This window comes from Mauremys mutica, chromosome 4, assembly GCF_020497125.1.
Source record: "Mauremys mutica isolate MM-2020 ecotype Southern chromosome 4, ASM2049712v1, whole genome shotgun sequence".
Lineage (NCBI taxonomy): Eukaryota > Metazoa > Chordata > Testudines > Geoemydidae > Mauremys > Mauremys mutica.
Window position 1 is genome coordinate 132,761,325 of NC_059075.1, and position 21,845 is coordinate 132,783,169.

The window sequence follows — 21,845 nt, forward strand, 5'->3', positions numbered from 1 at the left end:
TGCATTTTGTCAGTTTTTGCCTCTATACCCTATTACATTACTTTAAAGAACAAAACATGCGTTTACATCTGTTACAGAACGATTAATGGGAGACAAAACAGTTCTTTGTACTTATGCAGTACTCTTCATTTGAAGCTGATCTGAGAGCACTTCTGAATATTAGGCCACTTGGACTTTTGTGCCTAAATGTAAACACCCAAGTTCGAACAATTTGGCTACGGTGTCTGAAGTTGGAACCCAAAGAACAAAGGGACCCAAAATTAGAGGCCATTTTTGGAAACTCAGTCTTAAGAATCTTGCCAACCTTCACATAATGAGTTTGTGGTAGAGCCCGTCAGTTCTGACTTCCTGTCCCTCTCTCTAACTAGTAAACCTGCTGGTTGGCGTCTCAAATAAACTCTGTTTTCCTGCCTGAGTCACTGTGATGCCACCTGCAAGAATCTTAACTGCTTTTTTAGAAGAACTGATAAAGAAGCAAATAGCACATTGAAGGAACAGTGAGAAGGAGCCACTGAAACACCCAAACCATAGGCACCTACTCCGTGGGTGCTCTGGGGCTGGAGCACCCATGGGGAAAAAAATGGTGGGTGCTGAGCACCCACCGGTATCTCCCCTACCAGACCCTCCCCCCAGCACCTCCTGCCTGCCAGCGGGCCCCACTGATCAGTGCCTGCTCCCCCTCTCTCCCAGCACCTCCCACGGATTAGCTATTTCACAGCATCAGGAGGCACTGGAGGGGAAGGAGGAGGAGTGAGGGCACAGCATACTCAAGGGAGGGGGCGGGGCCTTGAAGGAAGGGGTGGAGTGGGGGTGGGGCCTGGGCGGAGCACCCCCCGGCAGATTAGAAACTCGGTGTCTATGACCTGAACTCTTGAAAAACAAGTTAAGAGCCAATTAAAAACTGGTGCAAATGAGTAAGAATACAAAGAAACACCAGGTAAAATTCTACCGCTTGGGGTTTTAATGAGAAATACATTCATCTTTGGCACTGAAAGATGTTTCTGGTGCAGTTTCCTCCCACAGGACAAAGCCCAACACTCTTGTGTATTCAACATCCTTGTGTTCCACACATGCACAGAAGTTCCACATGCCCATGTTGATAAATATCTGGCCCTGGGGTGGTCCAAATCCTGATAGGCGTCCTCTTTTGTGACCCAGCAGGGGGAGTGAGCCCCAACCTTGGCCGCCCCAGCCACTACAATGACATACCACTCCGCCTCTTGGAGTCCTTCCGGGCAATTGGACTGAAGGACTGAATCTCATTGTATGTATGCCCTTGAAAATGAACAACATGATAATGAGTATCAGTAGCATATTTAAAATAATACCGTCACATGATTCTAGAGGGCGTTAAAGAGAGCATGAGGGCACATAAGAGCTGGGGGCAGATTTCAGATGTAGGGGTACATCACATGGAGGCTGAAAGGATAAAATATAGCTGGGCGTTGGAAAGATGTAGGCAAAAGGTATCTTCAATGAGTGCTTAGAGGCTGGGGGAAGAGGATGGGCATGAGACTACATCAGCAGCATGTGTGTAAGGGGCCACATACAGGCGCGGGAGGGGAGATCAGGCATACTCAGCAGGTACGTACGGGACAGTGGGAGGGGCTAGGAAGTTCCACACAAAGTACTGACAGCAATGCATAAAAGTTCAACATCTTACTTCTCCACTCATCTATGGAAAGCTTCTCATGCTCCAAGGAATCGTCGTAGGACTGCTGGGCCTCCGTCTCCTCCTCAATGTCTCGGAATTGGTCAAAATATGCATGGGCCAGAGCTTCTGTGGCTGTAAGACGCTTTTCCACATCCAGCTGCAGCATCTTGTCGAGCAGGTCCACCGCTGCAGAAGGATGGGAATACTTGGCTAGGTGAGTGAAGCAATGATTTTTAGGATGTCCTGCATATAAAGTCTGCGAGGACCTTGGGGCTCATGCTCCTAGCATCCAAGAATATAATGGATTTCTAGTGAGCAGAAGTCCCCATCAGTACAGAGGCAGTAAAATCAACAGGTGAAACGTCAGCTAGATTATATCCCAAACTTAAATTTTGTTTGAAAGAATGGAAAGGGGGAAGGAATATAAATCACAAAGAGAAGAAATGTTTCACAGTTTAATGTTTTTTTTTCCTGTCATTTAAGCTTTCCACTGCAGCATTGCGAACCCAAACATAACCTTGTGCGAGTTATTGAAAATTAGGGAGGGAAAAGTAAAACAGAGCTATCTAGCTTCATTGTTGAAACCAAGCGAGCTTCAAGGACATCAATAGTGAGAGGTGACTTCAAGTTTAAAATTCTTTCAGTTCTGATCTGTGTTGTGGAGGGGCCAAAGTATTTTACAAAGCAAATATAAGCAACCCAAGTAATCTATAAAGTAATCTATACTAGGCTTGGTAAACAGGAAGGCAGGAAATGCCAAAGGCAGGCTGATTTCCTTCTTGGGTTTTACTGCTTTAATGTTTCAGAGTTTGGTGGAGCTCTGCTTACCCACATCTATGACCTATGAGGGGAAACAGTTCATTGTAGGAGGCTTACTTTTTACCATGAACACGTAAACAAATTTCAGTTACCAACTTTGTATCAAAAATGTCTCGATATCTGATACGCAGTTGGGAAGTGATTCATATACTTTTCCTGGTAAAAGGTGGCTGAAGCAGTGTATGCAACTCTCTGTGCCCCTTGCCAGAGATCACGCTGCCTTGGGTCTGGGAAAAGAACAAAGGAAAGAGGGGTAACATGGATACTACCTGGTTTGCTCTAGGCAACTTGATCCTGGAGCTCAGCTGTGGCCAAAGTACATTCCACTGGCCAACTGGGGCCCAGAGAGTTCTACAGTGTGATCAGCTTACTGGCCTCATTCCATAGGAAGGTGTGGGAAGCTGCATTCTCCAGGTTCCATTACACAATGCTCTCTTCGGACAAGAAGCCATGCTGCTTGGCTTACAAGGGAGCATCGCATGCTGTGAGCTGTACATGAATTATGAGTGCAGGTGCCGTTTGCTCCATTTTAAGCAAATTAGGTGTGACCCTCAAGCTCCTGACTTAAGGCAAATGTGGCCTTCAGTTCAGTAAATCTAATGACCCCAGCCATGATCTAATGATCTCTGGATTCTGGGAAACCAAAGTGAACTGGGTTTGTATAGGATTGTCTTCCCTTCGCAGGCGTGTCTCCATCCTGTCCTCACAAGTGTGTGTAAGACCAGAAGTTTCCTTCTAAATTTGTTCATAGAACTAGGTTCCTTTGACTGTAGGAAAAAGTGAGCTTGGAAGAGGCGCCACAGAAATCTCCAGATGGACTAACATTCTGCACTTAAGTCAGTCCCATTCTCCCCGCCACCACAGCACTATGGAGCTGAGAGATATTTATGACTAAGGCTGGGTTCGCAGTCATGAGAAAAAATTCACAAGTTTGGGAAAAGTGCCAAAAGTCCTGGGTCTTGTTATTTTAAGGGCAGGGGAAGGGAGAGAGCAAAGAACAGCAGAATACTGCTATTTTAATGTCAATAATAATTGTTTTGGCACTTAATTTTATGTATCGTCAGTCCCCGTGGAAAGGGCTGATCAGCAAGAGAAACATCATTAGCCCCTGTAGGGGACACAGGCAGCAAGAAGTCATGAGGTCTAAGAGAAAGGAAAAGTCCTGGAGTCCACGAACATTGTGACAATCTGCGTTATAATGGACTGGAAGTGGCGTGGGAGAAATACTGAAGATGACTTACCCAGAGGATTGGCTTTGGGGAAAAGCCGGGATAAATCCATTTTGGGAATCTTGGGAAGGGACTGGATATACTTCTTAGCCTGAAAGAGAGAGAGGAATGCACAGCATACAGACATGCTGAAGTCAGACAAAAGGGACTGTAGAAAAGTCCATCGGGTCCGTGCCTAGATGAGCAGGAAAGTAGTAAATTATCTAAGACTCCACACTTATGTGGGCCTCTTTCATGTGAGGAACTGATTTTTTTTTTTTTTAACAAATAACAGAGCCCTGTGAGGTACAGAAATATCCCAATCTTCCAGAGGGCTCAACTGGGTTACAGAGAAGTGGAATGATCTGCCCGAGGTCACACAATGAGTCGCCAGCTGCCTCTGGCCCAGAACCAAGGAGTCCTGACTCTCAACTCCTACACTCTCTGTTCACCCCCTTTAAAGGAATACTTTGACTCATTGGTAAATAGTACTTTCTTTTAAAGTCAAATGCTTTGGAGGTGCCACTTGCAGGGATAGATGCCAAGGCCACTGCCTTAGTTAGGATGATTTATGTTACTAAAAACCACACGCAGGCACATGTCAAAGACAATGTAAAAATAACTTATTTTCATGTGGTTTCCACAGCAGTGCATTCAGAAGTACAGCCCTAGACACAGTGTTTTCCTTACCGCTTTGTCCTCCAGTTTCTGCACAAACTCCTCTCCTGGGAGTCCGGTTACTTTCAAGATCTGGGTCAGCTGATCTAGATCTGGCAGGCTGAGTTAAAGGTCATTTAGGGCCAAATCTTGGACCTAGCCAACAGCCCAAGTATGCTGGCTGTGTGGCTAGGAAGGTCTGTGAGGATTAAGGAGAATGAATCTTCACTCCAAATGGCTCTGGGACGCCTAGTGCAGAGTCAGAGCTGCAATAGCTCCCAGCTGCTGTGACCTTCCTAGGCAGGCTTTGGTGGCTGGATCTGTGCATCCACAGGGCCTGCTCCCAGCCCCCTTCTGCCATGGTGTGCAAGCAGCCCTCACAGAGCTGTGTTCTGCAATGGGCTTGGGGCCCTGCACGGGTAACCTCAGTTCCTCCCCACAGCACAGAACGCCACTGACTGGTCAGGGCAGCATGCATGCAAGAGGACACAGGGCAGAATTTACCCAGTGTACCAAGTTGACACCCTCCTCCCCCAGTATCCCCACCCTCACATACCTGTGTAAACGCCCAGTCACAAGTACCCAGAGTGTCTGTTTCAGGAACAGTTAGGGGGCTTCTGGGCCACTCCAGAGGAGTTTGACCCAATTTGAAAGGATACAATCTTTCCCTTTAAACAGGGTTTTCCCAGTCAGCATTTCTGCCATGATACAACCAACAGACCAGATGTCCACTGTGCAGGAAGAAACCGAGAGGCGCATGAGAAAAGAACAAGGCCAGGAGAGGGAGGAGAAATACAGTTCAGGGGCCTTGTCCTGCTTTGGGGACTACAGTAATGTCTGCTGAGTTATTTAGTCATTGGCATGGTTTTGCTCCCACTTTCAACCCCCTTCTCCCACCAGCTGTAGTTTCTGGGTTACTACAACCTTGGGTTTCAGCTTTCCCAATGGTGACAGCTTTGGGTGGAGCTGTCTCCTGGTGCTTGATTAGCCGGGAGCCTCACAACTGCTGCTGGAGATAAGGTGCTTTTTGTTCCTCCTCAACTTAACAGCCAATAGAGGAGGGTCGTGTGTGATCCACACTAACCCACCCGAGGGGGTTGCAGTGGTGATCTCCAGAGAGCCACAGCTGAAGGGATTTAACTCACCGGTCTGGTTATAATGCATCCAATTCAGAATGACTTCTGGTGCTCTGTACCAACGTGTCACAACGTAGCCAGTCATCTCAGCGTCTGCATGTCTCGCCAAGCCAAAGTCCAAGATCTACAGATCAACAGAGGAGGGAGATGGTGAGGGAAGAAAAAGAGATCCTGCAGGCAAAAGAGAACCTGTTTCCATGAGGCTATGAAGTGGATCCCATCAGAGAGCTATAGCCTCACCGCTACACCAGAGCCACCTCAGCCAATGGTTCTAACAGGTTTGTCTTAATTGCACTGTGAATTACAGCCAGGCTGCAAAACCAGTTGTAGCCTGCAGCCCCGCAGAAGGAATCTGTAGTGTGTGTGACCAATAGAACATATGTTTTAAGAAGGTGGTGATCCTTATTTTTCACAGGACTGTTCTGTGTCCTGTAAGCCAAGCCATTCTCCAACCCCACCTCTTCTACTGTTGCTACCAGTGTTCCTTTGGCGGGAGTTGGAAATGCTTTGGCCTGACCTTTAGCGTAGACAGGGCCAAATCGCTTTTAGCAATTCCCAGCAAAGCAGGCCCTTTCTTCCACCGAGGCTCAAACAAGCCTTTTCTACCAGGAGTTGAAAATGGCTTTATCTACAATAGGTCTAGCTGATGGGAGCGCAGGGGAACTGTGGCTGCCCTTGGTTATCATCCTTGGGTTATTCTTCTAATATAGATGTGACCCTAGGGCATTGAATTTCTGTAAGGTATTGCTGTGCATGTCAGAGTGCAGTAGGAACTGCACCCAGTGCAGGAGGTTCGCTCCAGCCTCAGGCCCTGATTCAGCAAGGTACTGGAGCACGTCCTAACGTCAAGCACACAAATAGTCCCATTGGTTCAACAGACACGGTGTTAAACACCTTGTTGAACATGGGCCTCAGGATGCATTAGGAACCACACTGGTGTGTTAACAGGATTCACGCACTCAGAGCGGTTCACCAGCAATCCAACACACCGCATGTTTCGCAAGCCACGAAAGGGCACCTTCGTACCTACCTTCAGTTCACAGTCTTCATTCACAGCCAGATTGCCTGGCTTCAGGTCCTGCAGCAGACGAGAGCAGAGCAATCAGGACACAAAGCAAATTGCAATTCAACAATGTAAATCTCAGCCAAGTCTCAGCTTGGCCTTTGGTGGGTTGTATCATCGCATCCCGAATCCACTCTTGCTGCAGCAGTGGAGACAACATGCCTGCTACACAGTTCAGTATCCCAGAGTAGTTACAAGGATTATTTTCTTTCCTGAAGCATCTTTCATTAATCAGGAGGCATCACAAAATGATCCACACAGCCTGTTGCAAAATATTGCATTGCCCACAGAGCAAATCCAGGCCAACACAGGTAGGAAGGGAATGAGGCAGCAAAAAAGAAGAGGGAGAACTAGTTTAGGGAGAACTTAAGGCCCAGGCTCTTAGTGAGAAGACGTTCAAGGCTACGGGAGAAGCTGTTAACATTCTGGCTGAGTTGTGCTTCTCTCAGAGAACAGAAATAAAAGCAGAGTAACAGCACATGAACTTACCCGGTGAATGATTCCAGCAGAATGAATGTACTGCAATGAAAAGGGAAGCCACAGTGTGATCACCAGCAAGCAAATCTTTCACTGCCCCATAGGAGAAACACGTGTTAGCAACGGAGCCTGACTACTGAGACCAAAGCAACCTGCAGTCTTCTTCTGCAAAATCCTCGCTCCCAACTCTGTGGCTCTACAGCACAGGTCACAAATAGGAAGAAGAAATTGCTGCTAGAAACCCAGGTGAAACCCATTCCCTACATTACATTCTTTACAACAGCTGGAATTAGAACACTTCTTGAAGAGGCATAGCTGGTATGCCATGAAAGTTACTTAAATCGACTATAATCTTAGAAGCCTCAAACTTATCTAGTGAGCAGGTAAGGGCTCTTTGTAAGAAGGAATGTAGTCACTAAATTGCATGAGTTGTGGTTATTCTACCTATCAAGTCATATAGGAAGGAAACAGAGTCTAGCGGCTAAAGCACAAGATTAGGAGTTGAGATATTGGTTCTAGTCTAACCTCTCCCCAGGCTCACGATGCAATTTTGGGCAAGTCATTTAACCTCTTTGTGCAATGGTTTCTCCCACCGGGGTTTCACAGTGATCTGGGGAAAGAGGCGTTCTGGAGTCTAAGTCTCTAATGTTCATAAAGCACTGTGAGAATTGTAGCTGGAGGGCAGTCTAGTGGGAAGTATTATTAATCATTAGTTCCACAGTTCAGTGTTCAGATTGTTATAAGGGGCTGTCTTTTACCATTCCACTTCGTCATTGTCTGTTTAAAAATGGACATTCTTGGCTCATAGTAACTGAGGAAATTGCGTTCCATGTGTTTTCTCTAAAAGCAGATGGAATGAGGGAACCAGATGCTCCACTTTCTAAAAGCCTCTTGCCACCATCAATAGTTTTGCTAAGGAATCTTGGGCTGTAGTGACTTGAACAGAACAAGCCAACTGCCTCCCTAGCAAGAAATTGCATGACCTATGATGGATTGAATTGGTTAAGTCACCTGATGACCGATATGAAAAACCAAAGCCACTTCTGATACCTCTGAAGTATAAGCTTTCAATGAAAGCAGGTCAGGAATTTTTCAATTAGCCTTTTTTTTGGGGTCAGAAAATAACAATTTGTCAAAACAAAATGTTTCTGCGGGAGCGTATCAGTTGCAATGAAACTTCTGTCAGCAAAAGTTTCTCAAGATGGGAAACCAGATGATCCTACAGGTTAGACTGTCCATGATTTAAGGGTCCACTCAGGGATAATACAGAGTGAAGTCTACTCCTAAGGCAGACCTGGTGATTCAATGTGTAAATTCCTCAGACACCAGTTCTTGCTTTTGACTATTCCAGATCCACCTACCTTCAAACCTTTCAGCATTTGGTAGACCAGGTACTGGATCTTTTCATCACTGAACTCATGTCCCATGATCTTTTGTAAATCTGTCCGCATGTATGGCATCACCAGGTAGCTAAAAGGCAGTAAGATAAGTCCCTGAGTCTAGGAGAAAAACATAGGGAGCCATGCTAGCCTTGTTCTCGCTATGAAGATCAGATCAGTTGCAGCAAGCCTTAGTGTGTCACTGGGTTACTAAGACCAGGGGCGGCTCTATGTTTTTTGCCACCCCAAGCATGGCAGTCAGGGAGCCTTCAGCGGCGCGCCTGTGGGCGATCCGCTGGTCACATGGATTAGGCGGCGGTTCTGTGGGTGATCTGCCGGTCCCGCGCCTTTGGCATACCCACTGCCGAATTGCCGCCAAAGCCACAGGACCAGCGGACCTCCCGCAGGCATGCCGCCGAAGGCTGCCTGACTGCTGCCCTCATGGCGACAGGCACGCTGCCCCGGGCGGCTTGCCGTCCCAGGCACGCGCTTGCTGTGCTGGTGCCTGGAGCCGCCCCTGACTAAGACTAAGACTAAGACGGCTAAGTTAAAGTTGCTACCTTCTCTGAAAATTGTTATTTTTACTCTCCTGAATTTGGAAAAATCACTCATCTTCATTGTGCCCATTGCAAGATACCAAATATGAGAGCGAGAGAGAGCGCACTGTTCATAGCTTTAAAGTCTTCCATCATCAGCGATAAGCAAATCAGGTATGTGAAATAGCTTATGAATTTTTAAAGAGGATTTTTAAAAACTGCTGTCTCAGGTCCCAGACTGATCCCCACGGTGTCTCAACCCTGGCCAGTCCAGCTTCACCATCCAAGCTGAAGGCAATGCCCAGCCTCCCCTCGCACCAAAAAAAGAAAAACAGATCAACATAAAAGGTGAAAAAAATAGATTTTTAAAATTGTTTCAGTTTTAGTAGTCTAGGATCTGATAAATATTTTGTTATTGTCCCTGTGCCCAGCATGACATATAAATCACTACACTAACATGCATCGTTCAATCTTAGGAATGTCTAATGTGCCCATCACCATTATATCTAGGTCCCAGTTTCTGGTATTTACATGATATAAATCAATACATCTGATCCATTCTCCCAGAACATGGGGTGTATGAGCTGCTTGCTTATACTTTTCTCAGGGATTTTAGCAACTGGAGCTGATCTGTGCTTCTAACCTTCCTAATGTAATTTTATTCAGGTATCTCTGGCTTTAGATTGGCCCCTTTTCAAATCAACTCATGGGATTGCTTCTCAGCACGACACACTTCCTTCTTCAAGTGCAAAATCTGCCATTGTCCTGGACAACGATGGAACCTATAGCGAATGCAAATCCCACAAAAACCCCACAAAAAACTTACAAGTCCTGGAATCCACTGAAGGAGGTGGCTGAGGTGAAGACATCAAGCAACCCAATGACCTGCGGGATAAGTGGGTAAATGTAAGACTGGAAAGTACACACACTGGAAGAGTGGTATTCTCTGTAACAGCTCGCAACTCAAGAGTCACGGGTCAGTGACACTTTAGGATTCCAAGTGAGGGATTTGGACTCTCGTCAATGGGCTTTACGGCTATTTCCTCTCTTACAAACAAACCAAACATTTGTCTGTGCTCCAAGTCCAACTTCACTCTTGGAGCAATAGCAGGGTGGCAGCGACAAAGAACCCATGGAAATGGGAACTGAACACGGAAACTGAATCCTCCTCTAAACTCCAAAAAGGGTGGGGTCCCTCTGCATCAGGCTGGGTGTCCATTGGCTATTCCTGAGGGCATTCTGTGCCAAAACAATTACAAATTCTGTGCTTAAAAAAATGAAAATTCTGCGCACAATATTTTAAAATTCTGCAGATTTTATTTGTCAAATAAATGTAGAGGCTCCAGCATGGCATTGGAGAGCACAGGCCACTGGCTGCACAGCGATGGGAGATCACTATGCAGCTCTCCCTCCCCCAAAGACAGGGACTCAGTGGTCAGGCTGTACCCAACCCTGACACAATGCAGGGACCAGGCCTGCCCCAGAAACACCCCAGGGCCCGGCCCCTCCATGCCAGGTGCACCAGGTGTGGGCAGGCAGGCTCAGCAAGGCAGGATCCAAGTGTGGAGGGGCTTAGGGTTGGGGGGATCCAGGTGTGGTTTGAGAGGGGTCTATGTGGGGCAATCTGGGTGTGGGTAGCTCAGTGGGGAATACAGGTGAGGGTGCAGGGGGATCTGGATGCACAGGGGCTTGTTGGTGAGTTCTGGGTGCAATGGTAATGGAACTCTGCAGGGGAGTCCAGGTGAAAGTGGTTGGGGCTCAGCGGTGGGGGAGGGGGGTCCATGTGGGGGGCTCAGTGGGGAGGGGGTCCAGATCCTGGGGGAGTGGGGCGGGGACCCAGGTGCAGCTGATTGGGGCTCATCGGGGTGGGGATCTCGGTGAGGGTGGCTCATCAGGGTGATCCAGGTGCAGGGGGAGTGGGGCTCATCAGAGGGGGTTCTGAGTGCAGGGGGGTGAGGCTTGGCGGAGGGTCTGGGTATAAGAAAGTCTGGATATACAGGGGTTGGGCGGCTGGGGGAACAGCTCCCTGCACATGGATCCCTACCCCTGCAGCTGAGGAACAATGGGTGCAGGAAACAGGGAGAGGGGGATGTTTGCAGAGCTTCCTGCAGCTCGGGGAGAAATCTGAGGGTGGATCTGACTTCGCCCTGGATGCCATGCAGGGGAAGAGGAAGTCCCATCCTCCCCAGCCCAGCCGGAACTAGCAGCTGGGCCTGGCACAAGGTAGAAGCCACCAGCCAGCTCTTCTCCAGTCCCGCTCCCTACCCCACAGTGATTTACCTCTCTACCAGCTGCCCTGAGCACCCGAAACATACTGCTGGAGAGGGTCGCATGACTGCTTTATTGGCTTCCCTTTGCTTCCCCGTCAGAAAGTAATTTTTCTGCAGGGAAGCAAAGAAATCTACAGAGGACAAACTCTGCGCATGCGCAGTAGCACAGAATTCCCCCAGACATGATTGGCGGTGAAGCCCACCTTGCAGCAGCTTCAGGAAAAACATGAGGGCTTTTGTCCCTAAAGTCACTATCACTTGATCTTACGGTAACTCAATGGGAGAAGCTCTGTAGCCCTCTCTCTTGTGTCCACATGGAGAGAGGTGGCGACTCACGTTCTCATGTTGCATGTGCTTCAGCAGCATGAGCTCCCTGTATGATCTCTTGGCAAAGATCTCCGACTGGAAGGGTCGGCACAGCTTCTTGATGGCCACTTTCTCCCCCGTCTTCTTATCTATGGCTGAACTGTGGCAAACAGATAAAACGAGTTCTGAGTAAAGCAATGAGTTTTCATGGACGATGCAATGTTAATCCAACAAGTGGCCTAAGAGGAAGGGATGGATACTGGAATCCGGAGCTGATCAAGGAAAAAGTTCCATTTTCCCTTGATCTTTCTATAATGTACATGGAAGAAATGCAGTTGGTAGACACTAGCATTGTACTTCAATTTTTTTCTACTGCATCTCTGGTATAAACATGCTACTACCGTTATTTTAACCAGCTGTATCTGCTCTGAAGGAGGTTAAAACGCTCATGGTTGGTTACAGTAGCACTGCCCCATTGCTCCATCCTGTGAAGATGGGCTGGTGCTAGAGAAATGGTGGGTAATGTGAAGACAGATGCTTGGAAGTCAGGGCTAACCCTAATCCTGTACCCACACACTGTGTCCTTCCACTGATTCTTTGAGAGCTTTTCTTCTGAGCTAACTGGCCCTTGAAAACCCAGCTGATTCTCTCCTATGCCCTTTCCCTGCACCTGTCTGCACAGGATTTCTGAAATATGGGGCAGGAGAATGGGCGGGGGGAGGGGTGTTTGTGAGAGGGGAGATATACAGATTCACTTTCTGTGACTCGTCCAGGATGCTGTTATTGCTTGGGAGAGAGTCAGCCCTGGGATAACTAACTTCGGGATGTGATGGATTCTCTCTCATTTGAGGTCTCAAAATCAAAACTTGGATGTCTTTCTAAAATATATGCTTTAGCTCAAACAGAATTGATGGGCTTGATGCAGAAATTACAAGATGGAATTCTCTGGCTTGTGTTATGCAGGAGGTCAGGTTAGATGGTCACAATAATCTCTCAGGGCCTTACAAAAATCTATGAATTAATTTGATAATGTTTGTAAAGTGTTCTGAACATGGAAGTATTTTGTGCTACACATTTGGTATTAACGGTGTATACAGGTGGGTTTTTTTTAAAGACAGTTAATAGTATTTAGCACTTGAAAGTGCTTTATATGTTAAAAAATGTATAAATATTACTATATTAATGCTCGCAACAAAGCTCTAAGGTAAGGTAGCTATTATCCTCATTCTATAGATATGAAATTGATACAAAAACGACAACAGTGGGAGTCAGTGTCAAAACCAAGATTTGGAGTTGAGTGAACTCCACTTTGGAGTTCTTGGCTCCTAGCCCCATGCTGTCAAGAGGGCACACGAGAGTCCCCCAGTCATATCTGCTATTTATTTCTTCATATGAAGCAATTCAGTGACACCTCTTCTCTCAAAGTCCCGTGGCAGAGTTGCAGAGAAGGCAGGCCCTCGATATAATCAGCAAAGGGATGGAAAGAAAAGCCAGCAGCAGCAGTCGTCCAGAGACTGCTACGATTCTTCAGATTCTCCCCAGTGCTTTTCAGGGTGAAAGCATTTGAAGAGGAACCTACATAATGAACTGCACCACCTCGCTGAGCCAGTCAACCCTGGATGGCTGTGAAAGGTTGCCTGTGTTTTACGGCTGACAGCTTCCAGCTGCTGCCTCTTGAAGGGAGAGAGAAAGGCAGGGCTTTCCAGTCCAAGCCTCCTTGTTGGGCTATGCACTTCCCGCCACTTTGCAATTCCTTCTCTCTCAGCTCATTAAACTGGAGAACTGTAAATCAACATGTCTTTCCTGCTGTGACTGCTAGTGGTGCAGCGTGACCAAACCTATGTGAATTTCAGCGTTATCACATTGCACACTTCATCCCATATCTACTTCCTGTTTGAAACCAGATGGTCCCTTTTCTCTTCTTATTGCCTTTGAAAGGAAAGCATGGCTCCCTACCACCACCCATCCACCCACTAACGGGCTACAGCCCCTGTTCTTGCTCTGGTGACCAGTAGTGGCTCTAGGATTTCCAAGGATGGTTGGAGGGAACGACTATGCAAAATAACTGTTTCTAATCTGCAATAGGTGCCTGATAGCTAATGGTTCAGACAAGGAATTTTCCAAGATCCTGGCTGACCTGCAAAGTTAGTCAGTAGCATTTTCATTCAGTCCGTCTCAGACCACCTCTGGATGCAGCCGCATCAGAATTACTCAATTACTCAAACCTGATCAAAACTAACTCTCTTTACACGTGTGAAATCTGCTATAAAAATTATTAAACAAATATTTTATTTTAACAAAGAAATTTAACAAAGGAATTAGTTTTTCCAGGGGAATTGGGGGAGCTTTTGTAACTTGCTCTATTTGCTTCTATTTTAAGTATCCGTAACAGCATATAGAGCTTTAAAGAAACCCAAATATATGGACTATTGTAGAAAGATTTCAGAGTAGCAGCCTCTCAGAGTTGGTAAGACAACCCCTACCTTTTCATGCTCTCTGTATGTGTATATATATCTCCTCAATATATGTTCCATTCTATGCATCCGAAGAAGTGGGCTGTAGCCCACGAAACTTTATGCTCAAATAAATGTTAGTCTCTAAGGTGCCACAAGTCCTCCTGTTCTTTTTGTAGAAAAAAACATCCCAGTGGTTCCCAGCAGAGGACAGCAAATCCTAATTCCACAAGCTTCCACCTGTACTTCATCCAGAAATCAGCACCAAAACCAGCAAGCATTCGTCATCCATGGAGTTCTGGCACTACCCGGTTTAGTCTAATGGGTGTCATTTAGGGCAAACAAGCTGCTGTTTTTTGGGAGTTTCCATGTCAGCTGAGCTAGAGACTGGTTTTTATTTAAAGGGAGCAGTAAAGGATTTCTTTTGTTTGTGTTTTTGTTTTTGCTTTAGGCTTTATAAAGAAAATCTGGAAGCATAATTTCTCCCTCTCCTTTAAATTTTTTTTTAAACCTTTACAAATGTCAAGAATATTAAGTCTGGTTTTCCCTGATTTTGCTGGAGAAGCCTATTAGGAGCATGCACACAGCAAGTGAAGGGGCAAAGATGTCAAATCGTTAACAAAGATGAACGTTTTGGAGAAAGAATGTTAGCTATTGAAGTTAAATAGATATGACCCAAATTTCAAGACATTGGAGTGAAACCCCCCTTTCTTTCTGTGACTCTCTTTTGCTTCTTGTGCTGTCATAATTCTACTCTTTCTCCAGGGACCTGCTGTCTTTTAAAGTAGACAAAATGTATATGTCTAATATGAAAAACAAGTACTGTAGAGAAAACAAATCTTTCAGACCCTGTTTATGCATCAAAAAACAGCTAACCAAGGTGTAAGTCCAGTGGTCCCAGGACTATGAACTACGTATATTACGTGACCCTGGTAATGACAATCAGGCAGGATATTTCCTGCAGAATACCTAGTACAGGGAATAAATCTCTCTCTTGCCTTTGTGTATTGGTGTATGAACTAGATTTTGATTTCATAAGGACATAAACTGAGAGTAACTCATTAAAGTCAGTGGAGTTACTCTAGATTTACACACATGCAACTGAGCAGAATCTGACCCTATACATTCATTTTTCTATTGGCTGCCTTTGTCCAGCTGATTGGATGACTATGCATTGTTTTTCTGTCTGTCTTGTCCCTTTCTAGGCTCAGAATTAATCATTAAACTGGCAAGAGGTTCCAGTCTAGACAGGCTGTATTAGTTTAAACCAGGATATTGGTATAGGACCAGCAGCAGAATCCCATCTTCCCTTCGGGGAGCAAGAGGGCCCAAAATCTTTTGGGGGGGGAGTAACGTCAGCCTTGGAAACAGATTTTTTTTCCTGCTACTACTACCTCTGCCTAGTTCCTACCCCTGGGACAGAGCATAGCAGGGGCTGGCTGTCCTGTTCATCAGAGACAGTGAGGAAAGCAAGGGACTGAACAAATAAAATCAAACAGAAGGGATGAGCCTCTAGTCCCCATCACCTGGAGGGCGATGGGTACAGCAGCACCTCTCCCCAAAATGTAGTAATTTAGGGTTAGGGAGGCCCAGCTCTTCAGGCAGTAAACACACACACAGCAGAACAGCTGCTCAAGCTGAAAGTGACTTAAGGTATGGCAGGCAGGAAACAAACCTTCATCTAACATGCAAATTTATTTCATAATGGAGGACAGCTAAGAGGCACCTCCCCTGTTTTCTTCCCGTGAGCCATGCTTTAAATACCCCCACCCCGTTCCTTCCTGCCAGGGCCCTTGAAAGAAGAAAGGCCAAGACCTACTCACCAGACAGAGCCATAAGCCCCGGATCCCACTGGATTGATGGAGGTATATCTTCTGGGCAGCTCCCAGACAATTTTGTTTACTTCCTGCCTGTAAAAGCCTTTGCGCCGGGTTAAGCTCATCTTCTTTTGGCTCTGGACTGACTCCTCCAGAGCACAGGTCTAGGGTAAGACTTCTGGGGGAAAGAGGTGAAAAGACTCCTCTTGTTCCTGTCTTCAGCTGAGAAAATAAGTCCTGGACAGTTTCTTTCTCTGTCTTCATTAGCTGTGTGCGTGAAGGAACATGTCCCTCCTCCCTCCACCCCCACATCAGCCCAAGGATGAGGCATCAGGTTTCAATCTAGACACACCCCTACCTCACACAAGTACCTGTGATGTGGCCCTACCGGAAGGAGGGAATACAGTCCTCCTCTGTCCAAGTAGCCAAGCAGCAAACTCACCTGGGCAAAATGCACAACTGGAAACTGCTGCTAAAACTAGGTAACATACTAGTCTATGGATTCCTAGGAAGAGAGAATACAGGACCCACCCTGGTGCACCAATACACAGTTTCTTCATTTAAAAATCCGCTAATGCAGTTAAACGTGTCTTGTAAAAATCAAGGAGCTGTACCTTGGTGGATCAGGATTGTTTTGAGAGAGTCAGGAAATCTAGATTCTATTCCCAGCTCTAGCACTAACTCTCAGTGACCTTGATCAAATCACTTCTATTCCCTTTGGTTTCCCTGCTTGGGTGTGCACATGTATATAAAGAGGATAAAACTGACCTACCTTACAGGGTGCTAATGAGGTTCAGACTCTATTTGTAAAGTGCTTTGTGAGTCTTAAATGGAAGGAACTATATACAGTATTGATATTACATCTGTCTGTTCCCCTCCACCAGGCCAATTTGTATTTGCAAATTCTTGATCACCATAGTGAAGAACTAAGGGTCAGCTCCTCAAAGGTATTTAAGCTCCCATCCTCCATTAATTGCAATCTGACCAGTTTCCCCATGCCAGTTCCTGCAGGGAGGGGAGCAGGTTCAGATCTCATTCACTGGGGCTACCTGTAGAGAAAGGAGAGTTTTGAACTAATAATATTGAAGATAATAGGGCAGCTGATTCCCTCCCTCTAAAAACACCCAGTAATTCCCCCATTATTTTTCCCCACCAACTGTTTGCTTTTAATTTTCCTACTGAAGCACCAAAGAGGCAACAGGGAACGTGATCTGATCACTTATGCTGAGTGACACAGGGGAGAATGGGGAGAAGAGAAAATACCATTTTCTACAGTACATGGACCTTCTCCAGAACAGACGGTTGTAGATAACAATGAGATGAAACAGGACCATCCCTCAATAGATTAGTAAGCAACAGTAATTGTGTCACTGGTGAGTTCTTGGGTCTTTGCCTTCAGCAGAGAGCAGATGAAAACACCTCTGGTTTAAAAACAGCCTTAGAGGCATGATATGCATCCTCAGTCAGGCAAGTAGGCTCCTTCCTGCACTCCAAAGTTAGTTCTGACTACAGTCAGTGAAGGAGCACAATGGGGGCCATTTACAGCTTCCTGGCTCATTCCAGCTCACAGCAATACTTGATGCCTTCACAACACTTCCCTACAGCCTGTATCCTGCACTGTCATGCTAGGTCAGATTCTCCCCATTTAAAATATCTTTCAGCACACTTACTCTCCTTTGGCCAGACAAAGGCTAAGGAGACTAAAGCCACACTTCACAACCTTTGTTCCTTGTGCCTGTAGTCTAGATCCCCATCTTCTCCGACCACACAGCGAGCAAGGGAAGCAAGTTTACATGGCTGAGTCCATTTGAGTCACTACAGACCAGTAAACCCATATATCTTACACGTTAAGTCATTTTCCTGGTAGGAGAGACTTCAGTATATAATGAACGAGCTTCAGAATCTACTAGATGAGCCGCCTAATGATAAGGTGGTGCTGTGGGTGCATCCAAAATACCTTCCAAAGGGAACCAAGGAGTTTATCTTAACAAGTCAGTCATCTTACCTACATTTCCCCCATAAAAAGGACAGAGCCTTTGCTAGATGCTTGATGGGAAAAGGGCATTGGGGCTTATTAAATGGAACCAACTAAAACCCTTCAAGTTGACCCAGCTTTTAGTACCCTTAGACACCAATAATTAACTTTCATCAAGAATACCTGACATCTAGATAGCATGTTAATAAGTGCCTCAGAAAAACCTAGAAGTGATGAGAGCTAGTTGACTGCATCTAAGATGGCTACAAGCTGGCAGACCTACAGCTTGAAGGTCACAGCTAGACTCAGCATATTTGGAGTGGAGTGCTTTCAGCAGCCAGCCTCAGCTACATCTCTTGAGGGGACCGTAAAGCTGCTATACACGGCCTTCTCTGCCCCTTGCATAAACAGGAGCCTAGGTTCAGGTTAGCACGCTACAGAGTTTAAGCTCATTAGGAGTGCCAAATTCTCCAGTTCCTAGAAGTTTATTTGGCTTAGAGTTTTAATCTTAAATTCTCTTCTTGATGGTGCCCCTCCTTTTAGAATTCTCATTATCTTACCCCACATTTGTTCTTCACACTGTTGAGGAATATTTCCCCTCACATACATAAAAACAGATGCTGTATTTAAACTTTTAAGGCATGTTAGCATTTGTATGAGTACTTGTAAAGTATGTTACATGTTCATTACAGACACACTCCTTGAGTTTTAAAATCTCAAACAGCGGGAATCCAGGGAGAGTCTGTGGAATTTTGGAAAAAAACATACTTTCCTGGAAATCTTGTTCTCTGAAGGTGGCAACCCGCCAAAATACATTCAGCTGCTCTCATCCCTCCCTGTTTGGAAGGATTCTGTAACTACTGTGTTTAAAAAAACCAAAACCAAAAACCAGGTGGTTTTTTTGGTAGCTGTTGCCTTTAACTTTTGAAAGGAACTTACCTAGAAAAGCAGGAGGGCAGTCCAAAGACCTGAAAAGACCCAAAATGTAAAGCTAAAGGACTTTGTACTTGACGTCTCCTTGAAAGTGTGGGATCAAAAGTGCTAATCGACAATGAGCTAGTCTCAGAGTTTTTTTTTTTTTTTAAATGTTTCTTCTAAAGATTTTGGAAAATTGCCACAGATGAAAAGAACAATCCACACAACTATCAAAGGTAGGGAGAAGGAAAGAGTAGTACTGAATGATAATGAGTCCTCGGTTAAAAAGGTCTCCAGAAATAGTTATAGAAACACAGGAAGTTGATCCAATCAATGGTCCCTATAGTTCAGCACCAGGTAATTCAAAGATCCAAGTACTCCAGAATGGACAATTCTGGAATCCCCTGCCCGTAAGGAAAGCATCATCTAGTAGTGGTATGTCCTGAAGCATGAGAGGTTTTATGCCAAACAAATGTTATGTTACTGTGGCTATTCTCATTCATATAAATATCATCCCTTTCTTTATATCCTATTATTTGGGCCTTGATGACAGCTAGTTGCAATAAATTCCACAGACTGATTATGTATACATCTTGTAAAAATGTATTTCCTTTCATAAGTTTTGAATTTACCATTCAATTTCATTGAATGTCCCTTTGTTCCTGCATTAGAGGGTAAATATCATTCAAGTTACCTGCTCTGTGTAATGTTATACTTAATATTTTTAATCCCATTTCTTACGCATTTTACAACATTGTTTATTTTCTGATCATCGCTATATTCTGAACATTTTTATTAACTGCCTAGAGTGCCACCTGAGTGGTGACAGTTAAAATTCAGAGCCCAGCAATGTGTGTAGAACAATTTATTCTTTCCTGGGTGCATAACTGGTTGGAAAATCATTCCCAGAGAGTAATCATCAGTGGTTCACAGACATGCTGGAAGGGCATAATGAGTGGGGTCCCGCAGGGATCAGTTCTGGGTCCGGTTCTGTTCAATATCTTCATCAATGATTTAGATAATGGCATAGAGAGTACACTTATAAAGTTTGCGGATGATACCAAGCTGGGAGGGGGAGTAAGTGCTTTGGAGGGTAGGATTAAAATTCAAAATGATCTGGACAAACTGGAGAAATGGTCTGAAGTAAATAGGATGAAATTCAATAAGGACAAATGCAAAGTACTCCGCTTAGGAAGGAACATTCAGTTGCACACACATGCAAAATGAGAAGTGACTGCCTAGGGAGAAGTACTGCGGAAAGGGATCTGGGGGTCATAGTGGATCACAAGCTAAATATGAGTCAACAGTGCAACACTGATGCAAAAAAAGTGAACGTCATTTTGGGATGTATTAGCAGGAGTGTTGTAAGCAAGACACGAGAAGTAATTCTTCTGCTCTACTTCATGCTGATTAGGCCTCAGCTGGAGTATTGTGTCCAGTTCTGGGCACTACATTTCAGGAAAGATGTGTACAAATTGGAGAAAGTCCAGAGAAGAGCAACAAAAATGATTAAAGGTCTAGAAAACATGACCTATGGGGGAAAATTGAAAAAATTGGGTTTGTTAAGTCTGGAGAAGAGAAGACTGAGAGGGGACATGATAACAGCTTAAGTACATAAAAGGTTGTTACAAGGAGGAGGGAGAAAAAATGTTCTTCTTAACCTCTGAGGATAGGACAAGAAGCAATGGGCTTAAATTGCAGCAAGGGAAGTTTAGGTTGGACATTAGGAAAACTTCCTAATTGTCAGAATGATTAAGCACTGGAATAAATTGCCTAGGGAGGTGGTGGAATCTCCATCATTGGGGATTTTTAAGAGCAGGTTGGACAAACACCTGTCAGTGATGGTCTAGATAATACTTAGTCTTGCCTTGAGTGCAGGGGACTGGACTAGATGGCCTCTCAAGGTCCCTTCCAGTTCTATGATTCTATGAATGTGCATTACCTTGTTTTTAAACACTGAGTTTTATGCATCATTGCGCTTTCCATTCAGCTAGCTCTTTTAGGTCTCTCAGAATTACTTAGTTTTGACTATCTTAAATAATGGTCATCTGCAAACTGACTCCTCACTGTTCCCCTCCTTTGTCCAGATCATTAATATATTTACCAATCCTAGCAGAAAAACTGTTGCCATGGTGAAACCGGATAGTTCGTTCCTACTTTCCCAACCATCTTTTATGGTAGACAAATTTTTTATTAAGAAAAAGCTCTTGTTGGTTACATTCAATCCTCCTTTGCAAAAATCCATAACTCAGTCACCTTGAGAGATTACATGGCATTTAGGCCATCTGGAAATAAATACATTAATAATGAGGCAGCTTGTTATTTATCCGTTTGTGGTAGCAACTACAGTGTGCTTGGGCTTTCCAGTGATTCAAGGGTCCCTGCCCTATCGAGCTCACTCTAAGGACAAACACGACAGGTACACAGATAAGGAGCCAGGGGAACAGTTAAAAAAAATCCCCCCAAATGTATTAGATCTAAAATTTTCCCTCTGATTTTAGTTAGGAGGAAAACAGAGGCAAGAAAATCACGAGGGACCAAGTTCTCCAGGATCATGCACAGGAATCAAGAAATATCTCAACTGTAATATAAATTAGTTCAATTCAACAGAAAATGGATGTTTTCTAGGGGAAAAAAGGATGCTTGGGCACCAGTTAGAACTCTCCTTTTGAGAGATCTTTTCCCCATACACTTTCCACATTTGGTCCCCTGAATGTTCAAACACACAAGTATAATGTAAAGCATAGGTTTCCATCAGCAATTCTTATTTGCCCTCAATTTTCTGCTCTTATGCTCCCGAGTGAGGAAACAACATCCATTCACTAGTGTTCAAGTTCATAAAACAGCAGTGATTTTCAGGCTAGGGCTTTGGTATTTTTATTATATAAAAATCATTACTGGTTGGAAAGTATTGTGTTCAGTTTGGTCTTATATGTCTATGTATCATTTACATAAATACACAAGTTTTACAAATATACATTTTTTTTAAGTACATCAGAAGCAGGAATCCTGTCAATCAGTGGGGCCACGGGACAATCAAGGTGCTAAAGGAAGGCCGTTGTACACAAGCTAAATGAATTCTTTGCATCAGTCTTCACTCCAGAGGATGTGAGCGAAATTCCCACAACTGAGCTATTCTTTTTAGGTGACCAATCTGAGGAACTGTCCCAGATGGAGGTG

At 44.9% G+C, this 21,845-nt stretch overlaps 1 protein-coding gene across 1 annotated transcript; it reads right to left on the reverse strand.

Moving 5' to 3' along the window:
• Nucleotides 1–963: 963 nt before the first annotated feature.
• MAPK13 (mitogen-activated protein kinase 13) lies at nucleotides 964–16,037 on the reverse strand. The gene is made up of 12 exons (XM_045015178.1): nucleotides 15,782–16,037; nucleotides 11,536–11,665; nucleotides 9,756–9,814; nucleotides 8,376–8,484; nucleotides 7,027–7,056; nucleotides 6,505–6,552; nucleotides 5,484–5,598; nucleotides 4,998–5,069; nucleotides 4,372–4,451; nucleotides 3,715–3,793; nucleotides 1,664–1,840; nucleotides 964–1,275 (listed from the first exon to the last, which is right to left on the reverse strand). The coding sequence occupies exons 1-12, from the start codon at nucleotides 15,898–15,900 to the stop codon at nucleotides 1,196–1,198; spliced, it is 1,098 nt and encodes a 365-aa protein (XP_044871113.1). The 5' UTR covers nucleotides 15,901–16,037; the 3' UTR covers nucleotides 964–1,195.
• Between the last annotated feature and the right edge of the window lie 5,808 nt (nucleotides 16,038–21,845).